The sequence below is a fragment of the Vigna umbellata genome, chromosome 1, assembly GCF_029865625.1.
Source record: "Vigna umbellata cultivar VRB3 chromosome 1, Vumbellata_1.0, whole genome shotgun sequence".
Lineage (NCBI taxonomy): Eukaryota > Viridiplantae > Streptophyta > Magnoliopsida > Fabales > Fabaceae > Vigna > Vigna umbellata.
In genome coordinates, this window is record NC_142165.1 from 3,614,642 (window position 1) to 3,624,746 (window position 10,105).

The 10,105-nt window shown below is 34.6% G+C and overlaps 2 protein-coding genes and 1 pseudogene across 3 annotated transcripts; 2 read left to right on the forward strand and 1 right to left on the reverse strand.

Annotated features, from left to right (window-relative positions):
* LOC124826657 (uncharacterized) lies at positions 1 to 890 on the forward strand (annotated as a pseudogene). Its single transcript, XR_015779805.1, has 2 exons — positions 1 to 135; positions 224 to 890. The product of XR_015779805.1 is annotated as an uncharacterized LOC124826657 (transcript).
* Positions 891 to 941: 51 nt separating this feature from the next.
* Positions 942 to 2,728, forward strand: LOC148204424 (ethylene-overproduction protein 1-like). Its single transcript, XM_088105929.1, has 5 exons — positions 942 to 953; positions 1,040 to 1,052; positions 1,295 to 2,208; positions 2,342 to 2,392; positions 2,627 to 2,728. The coding sequence occupies exons 1-5, from the start codon at positions 942 to 944 to the stop codon at positions 2,726 to 2,728; spliced, it is 1,092 nt and encodes a 363-aa protein (XP_087962055.1).
* LOC124826656 (inactive receptor-like serine/threonine-protein kinase At2g40270) lies at positions 2,635 to 9,576 on the reverse strand. Its single transcript, XM_047299547.2, has 9 exons — positions 9,439 to 9,576; positions 9,169 to 9,313; positions 5,976 to 6,047; positions 5,752 to 5,895; positions 5,528 to 5,671; positions 4,762 to 5,315; positions 4,405 to 4,595; positions 4,199 to 4,331; positions 2,635 to 3,969 (listed from the first exon to the last, which is right to left on the reverse strand). Exons 1-9 carry the CDS (start codon positions 9,536 to 9,538, stop codon positions 3,371 to 3,373), a joined length of 2,082 nt encoding a protein of 693 aa, XP_047155503.1. The 5' UTR covers positions 9,539 to 9,576; the 3' UTR covers positions 2,635 to 3,370.
* Positions 9,577 to 10,105: the final 529 nt, after the last annotated feature.

Consider the following 10,105-nt stretch of genomic DNA (forward strand, 5'->3'; position numbering starts at 1 on the left):
AAAAAACTAAAAAACCCGGTCCATTTTCGTAAAAGAGAACTGAACCGACCGGTATATAAGCGGTCCATATAACAAAGTTCAACTCCCCATGTAGTCGCCGCACTGCATCATCCGGTGCCGGAAAAATTTTCCATTGTATATCTTTCTTCGTTTGTGGTTTCATATGATTAGGATTCCGATTTGAGTTTTAATTTGTATTTAATGAAAATTTGGTGTGGTGAAGGGGAAGGGAAAATCAATGTCTCACAGCGCGGCAAGGTGTGCCAGAAGGTTTGTGAACCTCACGCGTGCTCTCTCCACGGAGGCGCGTGCGCAGAAGGTGGAGCGTATTGCCAACGAGCTTCTCGATCTCAACAGGTTTGAGAGGCATGACTTCACCGTCCTCTGGCGGCTCAAGATGGGTCTCCACCGCTATGGCGCTCCGATGGCCGGCGTTGTCACACCATCAATGCCGGCTGCAGGGTCGCCTGGGGTGGAGGCCGGTGCTGCGGCAGAGAAGACGGTGTTTGATTTGAAGTTGGAGAAGTATGATGCTGCTGCCAAGATCAAAATCATCAAGGAAGTGAGGTCCTTTACTGACTTGGGGTTGAAGGAAGCCAAGGACTTGGTGGAAAAGGTTCCTTGTGTTTTGAAGAAAGGGCTCACCAAGGAGGAGGCTAATCCCATTCTGGAGAAACTCAAGGAGTTGGGTGCTGCTGTTGTGTTGGAGTGATTCTTAAATTCTGTTTTAGTGCTCTAGATTTTTTATGTTAGATGTAGAATCATTGAAGCCATTTCTCTGGATTAATTCTGGAATTTGAGAAGGCTTGTTCTGTTCTTAAGTTAATAATCTATTTTACTGCACAGTCCTGTAATTATTTATTCCAGCAATGAATTGGTTGGACATCTAATTCTGTTGTTGGTGCAAAATTGGTGGTCCTATGTTGGTTGATTGAATGTGAATGGGTGCACGTGTATATGAACTTTTCCTGTGTGTGTAACAATTGTTGTGGCTTGAAGCATAGCCTGTAATTGTATTGAACGTACACTGTGAGTGCAGGGGCAGCAGCCAGGTAAATGCTATTCTGCTTAGTTTAGCATAATATGAAGTCCCATGTGCAGAAGGTTTGGGCTGTAACTCTGATATGGTGGAGAAATTTATTGTAACTGTTGTTTTTGGTGTTTGAGATTAGGTGAATGACTGTTTTATTGCAGAACTAAATGTGCCTTGCTGATGTTTGCGTTAATTTTCAATGTGTGCAAAGGTCAATGTTTAGTTAGTCTTTGTCAACGTTGTATCCTCTTCCGCTCCCAGCTGCTGACTCTCTTGAGCCTTCCATAGAACCTTATCTTAAACCCATCAACCTCGTGGAGGCCTTGGCAGAATTTTACCACAGGCAAGAGTGCTGCCTTCAATCTGAGAAAGCATCACTTTCTGTGGAGCAGTTCACTTTACTGCGCGGCCTCGGAGACCAGAAGCTTCTTAGGAGATGTATCAGAACAGCGCTGCAAAACGCTGGGGATGTGCTTTCCAAGGTTGTGCTTTGGGCATGGTTGAGGTTTGAGAGGAGGGAGGATGAACTTGAGGGATTGTCTTCAACGGATTGTGGTGGTTGTGTTATTGAATGTCCAAAGGGGAATTTGGTGCATGGGTTTAGTCCTTGTTCAATCAATGATAGGTGCCAGTGTCCGCAATGGACGAAACAGGAAACTAGCACAGAAGAAAGTGTGCGTTTGGGTTTGCCAGATGTGGAAAATGATATTTCTTTTTGCATTGGGAGTGAGGAAATTGATTGTGTTAGGTGGAGAATTGCAGCTCTATCCGACAATTTTAAGGCTATGCTTTATGGTGGCTTTGCTGAGTCCAAGATGACGAAGACTGTTTTCAGCAAAAATGGGATATGCTCTTGGGGTAGGAGGGCTGTGGAGTTGTATAGCAGCGCTAAGAGGATAGATTTTTTCTGTCCCATGACTGTTTTGGAGTTGCTTTCCTTTGCCAATAGGTTCTGTTGTGAGGAGATGAAAGCTGCTTGTGATGTTCATTTGGCTTCAATTGTTGAAAGTGTTGACGATGCATTGATATTTATTGACTATGGGTTGCAAGAGAGAGCACCCCTTCTTGTGGCTTCCTGCTTACAAGTGTTGCTCAGGGAGCTACCAAATTCTTTGTGTAATTCTAATGTGATGAATATCTTTTGTAGTTCTCAGGGAAGGAAAAGGTTGGCCACGGTGGAACCAAATTATATAACTTAAAATGAAAATATCACAGGCAAATACTTAGTTCATCTCCTTAGCCATGTGATGCAGCAAAAGAGTCAGGCTGAATGCTGGATTCAGTTATATGAACAATGGTCTTCTGTAGATGATGTTGGTTCTTTGGCTAGGAGTTTCGTCCGTCTCTACTCCTATTGAGGTAAGCACGTCAGTAAATCATAGCTAATGGAAGTATCTCTCTTCTTCAACTTTGTATTTTTATGGTATTTACTGCTCATTCTTCTGTTGTTGATAAGTTTATCACACTACATGGTGCTCTTTTTTGTATCTAAGGATTTGATTTATTTTGAGTGTGTCAATGGATTCTGGTCAGTCAAGACCAGTAAATAAAATGCTATAACAAGAGAGTTCCTCACCTGTATGAATTTCATAGGTTAAACTGTCAAAAGGCTGCAATGCGCAGTTTGAGGATGGCGAGAAACCATTCCAATTCAATGCAAGAAAGGTTAATTTGCGAAGGATGGATATTATATGATACCGGCTATAGGGATGAAGCGCTTGGCTAGGGCTGATAGATCAATTACAATTCAGAGATCATTTGAAACCTATTTTCTAAATGTGTTTCCATCGGAAGATGTTGAGAGCAGTAACCCCGTTATCCAATATTCTTGTGATCCTTGTGCACATAATTGATGAGGCTTTTATTCTTATGCGTCTTGCCAAAGGAAATGATAATTTGCTTCCAACTCTTCAAATAATAATAATTGACGATGAGCTACTACACATCACAAGCATTTCCATGTCTAGCATTTTAAAAACAAGGAAACATTAGTTACATAACCTATGTATATTCACAGTGAAAAAGTGAATGTATTTCCTTCTCGTATAGACAAACGTAACACAGTCCTTTCCCTGTCCGGACAGCAGTTTCCCCAAGTAATATTCAATAGAGATTATTAAGGAAGCACTCTCTGCCCCTTCAAACGTTAACAGAAATCAATTCCTCTAGAATGAGGCAAATGTTATTTGTTCTTTACATCTTTTTCTGTTGGCTTCAAACTTATGGTTTAAAAAACATTAGTATAAACATAAATACTTCAAAAGTGCAGGAATACCAAATTTAGAGTAACTGTACAAATTATCATTCCACTTTTATTCGGGTAATAATATCAATGTCTCAACTTGAATCAGTGGACGTAATTGCCATTTCTGCCCACCAAAGTGGTGATGCCTTTGGGTTTGCTCCATCAGGCCCCATAGCTGTTATTTCCTTGAGTCTAGATGTAACTTCTTTCATAGTTGGCCTTTTCTCTCGATCTGGTTGTACACAGTTTCTCATCACTTCAGACCATTCTTCAATCTCTTCTTCCTGCAAAGAGTTCAGTCTTGGATCCACAACATCTCTCAAGGATTTCCCCCACCTTAAATATTCTGCTGCCCAATCTGCAAGAAGATCATTGTTCCCGGCAATGGGGATTTTCCCCGTAATCAACTCAAACAATATTATTCCGAAGCTGTAAACATTGTCCTTGGCATCTGCTGATGATGTTTCCAGGAGTTGTGTGGTTGCAGACCCATTTTTTGCAGCACACATGTCATTCCATAAGCTAAGGTCTGATATTTTAGCAGCATAATCTTCAGTAAGGTATATAAATGAAGATTGCAGGTTTCTATGGGCAATGGAGGGTTTTAGGTCATGCATATACTCTAGGCAGTAGGCTATTCCCATAGCTATCCTCATTCTCATAGTCCAATTTAGTTCTTCTGCTTCTCTAACTGCAGCATATGCAAGAATAAAGTCAACACTCAGAACAACTTTAAGTGCATCTTTCGCAAAAATATTTCAAGATGTCAGGGATCTAATGAATAACTTTTTGCCAGAAAATACAAGCCTTTTACTCACAGATTGGTTTCAGAAGTTAGGTTGTTATGAACCTGTAATAATCAAAGGATGTGGCTGTGAATGTGTTTCTGGAAAGTAAAATATGAACTTAATATCACTCACTGTGTATATGCTCAAAGAGTGTTCCATTTGGAGCGTACTCAAACACCATCATTCTTGAGAACGGCTTATTCTCTTCACAGTACCCAATTAGATTCACAAAATTCTTGTGATTCACTCTAGATAATGTTGCTATCTGCAATCATGCAAAAATAAGTAGGACTTGGATGATAAATGTGATGCATTTGCTACAGTTGTTGAGAGCATACCTTATTTCGGAATTGAGCTTCCATGCTTTTTGACCATTTTTGAGCTGTGTTCACAGCAGAGGATGCTACAGCTATCTCGACTCCACTGGAGAGAGTCCCCTTATACACAGTTCCATCAGGAAGCGAACCGATAATGTTGCTGAAATATTCACAAGCTGCTTCAATTTCTCCTCGTTTGAGACTTGGCACACCTTAATAACGCATAATAATAAGTTAACTCAATCCGAGCTAAAGAAATAGTTCTAAAAAACTAACTTCATTCTTTGAATTCACAATGCATTTTGAAATTGAATTTATTCTTAATCTTTATGCAGTAGTACATAAGATGCAGAATGACCTATAGCAAACATAAATTACCTTTTACAAAGGCTTTCTGCAGCTGGCCACTCAATCCTGTGGACCAAGGTTTAACAGTCACAACCTTCCTACTTCGGAAGCAAGCAAAAGTAATGGCTGACATCAAAATCAATAAAGAGAAACCCCCAACCGCAGACCAGATTATCGCCGAGTGATGTATTTGATTGGAATTGTACGTGTTCCCTTGGGTAGAAAATGGAGAAGGGCTAGGTGCTGGAACCCAATTAACTGGTGGTGTAGGTACAGTGAGAGGAGTGTTTATTGGTGGTGATACGTCTGGAGTTAGTAACACTACAGGCGAAGGAGAGGGAGAAGGAGTGAAAAAACTATCTGAGGGAGAAGGTGATGGCGAATATGAGGGACTTTCTGACGGTGAAAGTGATGGTGGTGATGAGAAAGGCTCAAAATTTGGTGGTAATGCAAAAGGGAAATGCGATGCTAATTGTTTAAGTATCCCTTGGTTAACATGCCTTTGAATTTTGGGTGTACTAGCAACATTTGCTACTTTGAGAAGTTGCCTCCGGTCTGCTCTATCCCCATGTTGGCCAATGTGCCTTAGACAAAATTGTCACAAGCAAATAATTTCAAATTTGAACTGTAGATGAACTTTACAATGAATAAGCACGCTTTTAGCAATATTGGTCTGATGATTATTTTCATTGTAGGGCTACGTTAGCCATTTACTGAGGAAGATGTTCATCGAATACAAATTCTAAAATTGATAACTCAGAAATTTGTTTTGTAAAATCCATCATTATTTGCTTACCATAAACTACATCTGCCAACATATGCTTCTCTAGTAGTGGTGGCACCGGTAAGTTGTTCTTCATTAGCACGAAATTCAGAATTCATCTTGAGCTTATACAGCTCTGGAGTTAAGTTGGTCAGATGGTAATTGTTGTCCAATAGACTGTAGTATAAATTTGGCAGTATTAGTCAACCAAAGAACAAGACAGAAAGAAAATATTTGGCATGAAAGGCTTAACTTACAGAGTGGTCAGGGATGGCATATTGCCATGGTCAAATGGAAGTGATCCACTGAAGTTGTTATGTCCCAAGTCAAGGACTTCCAACTCCTGTAAGTATATGATCTCCTCAGGAATCTCTCCAACGAAAGAATTGTTGCGCAAAATGCTGCCGAGAATACAAAGTGTACAAAGTTGGTCGAGGAATTCTTATTTCTAAAACAAGCATTGGCATGAGCACCATCTTACATTGATTTTATGTGAGCCAGCATTCCAACTTCTGGTGCTAGTGTTCCTTCAAGACAAAGGTCTTTCAAATTCCTGCAAGTTGAATATTCGTCACCAGTATTAATTGTATGTTTTATCGCGCACTAATGGTAGAAAAATGTGATTTAAATTTCTTTGTTTTTGGTTAACATTGACCTCACCCCGACACTTTTAAAAAGGTGATTTTTGTTCTTTATTTAATTATTTATTTATTCATTTTATTGTAAATAATTTCATGCATGTTCATAAAGAAATATGAAATTTTGCAATTATGAAAACTACATGGATCTAAATAATCGTTTTTAAACTATAATAAGGCTATTTTTAATTAGAGAACTATAGAGTTTGTTATCCTTAAAAAAAAGCATGCAACATTTTATTTTTCTTTATATACAAATATATTTATAAAATTTCCTTGATTTATAAAAGAATATTCAAAATGTACGTGCATTCTAAGGAAAAGCAAAGTTATAATAAAGATTATTACAGGCATATAAACAATAAATATGTAATTATTAAAAAATATTTTAATTTTTGATAGGTTGCCTTGTTAACACTAACTCATTATACTTCATTTTCAAGTAAATACTGTTTTTTAGTAAAATACCAAATCCGACCAAACAGGTATACTTAATCAAATAGAATAAAATTATTAGGTTCAGCATTGACAAAGTATTTTGAAAGGTTGGCCATATTTTTCATTTTAGACCTTGAATTTACAAAAAAATAAATAAATAAATAACTCAAACTTTGATTTTTGTAAATTTTTATTCACTTTGAGAACTGACATTCATATCATCTTATAACATTTTACAAAATGAAGATCTATTCTATTATAAAAAAATATATAAAATTACTAATTTTAGAATATTAAAATTAAAATCAAAGTAAATTTTTACAGGTTAGATAGGAACAACCAAGGGCCCCCTGACTTTTTTATTTTTTACACACAAATGTAATAATTTTAGATAAGAAGTTAATTCACATAAATAATTATTTTAACTATTTTTTTTTGTAAACATTCTATTTTTTAACAGATAATTATATTTTTTATTTTATATAAAATATCAGTGTCATTTATCGCTGTTCCTAATAGTTATTTTTCTTTTATAATTTTGTTACAATTTAAAAAATTATAAATAAATCTTTCTTCAATAAAATGACTTAATATTCAAATATTTGGAAGTAATATATTTTATTTCAATTTAATATATTTTTATGCCATAATCACTAGCATTTTTTATTAAAAGAAATATAATTAATAAAACTTACTATTGAAAGAAGTATGATGTATATGATGTTATAGTAAATGTATCAAAATTCTTTGGTAAAATTAATAATTGTTATTGTAATATTTAGTACTTAAATATATTTAAAATTGTCTTTTATGTAAATATGTTTGTTATTATATATTCTTTAACATACAAAAAAGTACTGATATGATTTTTAATGTTTTATAATTATTAAATAAATTGTAATTTTTAAATAATTGATTCTACTCTTAACTCATAGTTTCATTATAAAAGAAAAATAAAAAAAAAAGTAAATGATAAATGTACATTCTTTAAATATTTTTAAGCTTGAATGATAAGAGAGGAAGATATATCAAAGATGAAGGATCAATAAAAGCAAATTAAACTTGATAACTTTTGTGAATAATAATTTTATTGTATGATAGTCTAGTTAGTTATTTACGGAATGATTTATTTTAGAGATTGTGTCATAGCATTCCATCTCCTTACCTCCTATCAATTGGTTGGTGAGGTTTTGGAACTGGTCTTTTGATAAAAAAAATTTAAATGTCATTAATGATCAAATTTATAAACAAAGTATATTTATTTTTTATTAGATCATGATTAAACCTGTGTTAATTATAAATTTATATCGAAACTTATAAATATGTGATTAAAAGTTATAATTATTTAGAGAATAGAGTAACTCCAACTTTAGAGACAACATTAGAAATTGGATAAAAAACAATGTAAAATGGAGTATTCTGGTCATAACCCATACCCAAAACAATAACATTATCTTTTTAAAATATTTTATATAATTATAGTATAATAACATAATATATAAGCGAAAGTTAAAAGAATGAATGAAATACATGAACATTTAATTTTATATTTATTAATAATAAATAATAAAGTCGTTTACTTTATTTTTGTGCATATTTTTTAAAAATTACCTTAAAGTGTAATATAAATGAAAGTTAAAAGAATGAATTACTTAATCATGAAATAAATCAACATTTAATTTTATACTTATTAATAATAAATAATAGTCTTTTACTTTATTTTTGTCCATATTTTTTAAATTACCTTAAAGTATAATTATTTACTTATTTGTCGCATGAAGAAATCAACTTACAAAACTTCAACCAATAAAATAATATTTACTAATCATTGTTAATTTTTCTTTCTCCTCTTTAGTTGCTTTTAAATTCCTGAACGCGTTATATATAAATTCCTTTTACTAATTATGTCATTTTCCTCACAACAGGTGGCAGGAAATTTTGAAAAAGGTTTCTAAAGAATAGAAGTTGCAGTTATTGAGCTAAGAAGATCTTGTATATCATTTTCCATTTTCATTATCAGAAGAACAACAGCTTCTACCACTACAAGAAGACCAGGTTTCTCTGCCGGCCAATTTAATACCAAAATCAAAGGCTAATGGACCCCTCTCTTCATTATAAAACAGAGGGCTTAAAACAGTGGCAAACACAAAGTTACCAAACTATTCAATTTCATGTTTAATAAAGCTAAACGCAAGTTTCATGCCACACTTGAGATTACTGACACCTCCTCTAATTCTCTCATCGATTTTATTAATTATCTTTTTACCACTTATCATTCCCAAAGATAAAAATGAAATTACTATTTTGGTTTCAAATCAAATATTTGATTATCGCATCCAGAGCAAAAGAATTCTATAAACTATCCTACTTTCAGAATTATCTAACAGTCATTTTCAAAACAGACGAAAAGTTTTTAACAAAATCAGTTTTATTTCACATTGGAAATTGTAATGGCATTGCGAGTGAATTTGCTACATTAACTAATTCAATTTTAATTACAACTTTTAAAATAATTATTAGGAAAATTAATAATCCATAATTGTTTTTATTTTTTTTTTTACAAACGTGACAAAAGAGAGGAGAAGAGAGGTTACTTACAAGGTCACGACATTACCGTGAGAAGAGCACTCCACACCGAACCACGAGCATGGATCCATAACGTCTCCGTTTTCGCCACTCCAGCTTGATAAAGCCCCCTGCGGGTCTGTCACCACACTCTCCTTCAACGCCAGCAGCGCCAAACCTGCGCCAGCAAAACGACACGCCGTTTCGTAAACTTAACCAAAACCTCCACTTCCGATCACCGAAAACTCGCTCAACAAAAAACAACCACTCAGCGCCGTCGTTTCTGTAACCACCGTTATTTACCTTCGCTCTCGAGCGTCGAACAGAGACTCTGTTTCTGGCTCAACGCCAGAAACAGAGCCAGCACCGCCGGCAATAACTTCAACGGAGAGAATAGTGCCATGTGAGATGATGAAGGAAATTATTCACCGTTCTGGTCAAGAGAAAGAGAAGGGACTTAGAGAGAGAATGAGTGTGGTATATATATATATATATACAACAGCACCATGCTCACAATAATAGTAGTAATGTTTATCTAATATAATTAAGATCTACTTTTTATGACAATTATTAATACATTTTTTTTTCAAGTAAAACGTCCAAATCCTGTCATTAGCTAATTAGCCATTGATGTTAAAAAAGATTTGTTAGTGTTTTTTAATTCATTATAATGCTAAATATGAATCATGTAATTTTTTTAATTACTTGTCAGCATCCTACTATATTGGTTTGCAGTGATTCGGAGCTGCAGACAAATGCTTAAAATTAAATTTCATAGACTGAATGGCTACAATAAAGTCTACTTAGGTTGAACCGATTAAAGGGTTTAGTCACCGGTTTGTTAGTTCGACCAACCGTCTATTAAACAAAATTATTATAATATAAAAAGTAAGACATTTTATCCTGTTATTTGTTATTTTATTTTTCTTTTTGTATTGTGGAATATGTTAACAATTGACATTATTTATGA

What these genes read in the sequence shown, in the direction of transcription:
- LOC124826656 (XM_047299547.2), bottom strand. Translation starts at nt 9,538, where the DNA reads ATGGCACTATTCTCTCCGTTGAAGTTATTGCCGGCGGTGCTGGCTCTG. An exon ending in ATGCCATCCCTGACCACTCT is followed by an intron (nt 5,672 to 5,751) that starts GTAAGTTAAGCC and finishes TTTATACTACAG; the next exon opens with TCTATTGGACAACAATTACC. An exon ending in GCAGAAAGCCTTTGTAAAAG is followed by an intron (nt 4,596 to 4,761) that starts GTAATTTATGTT and finishes TGCGTTATTAAG; the next exon opens with GTGTGCCAAGTCTCAAACGA.
- LOC148204424 (XM_088105929.1), top strand. An exon ending in GAAGGAAAAGGTTGGCCACG is followed by an intron (nt 2,209 to 2,341) that starts GTGGAACCAAAT and finishes GGTCTTCTGTAG; the next exon opens with ATGATGTTGGTTCTTTGGCT. An exon ending in CCGTCTCTACTCCTATTGAG is followed by an intron (nt 2,393 to 2,626) that starts GTAAGCACGTCA and finishes TGAATTTCATAG; the next exon opens with GTTAAACTGTCAAAAGGCTG.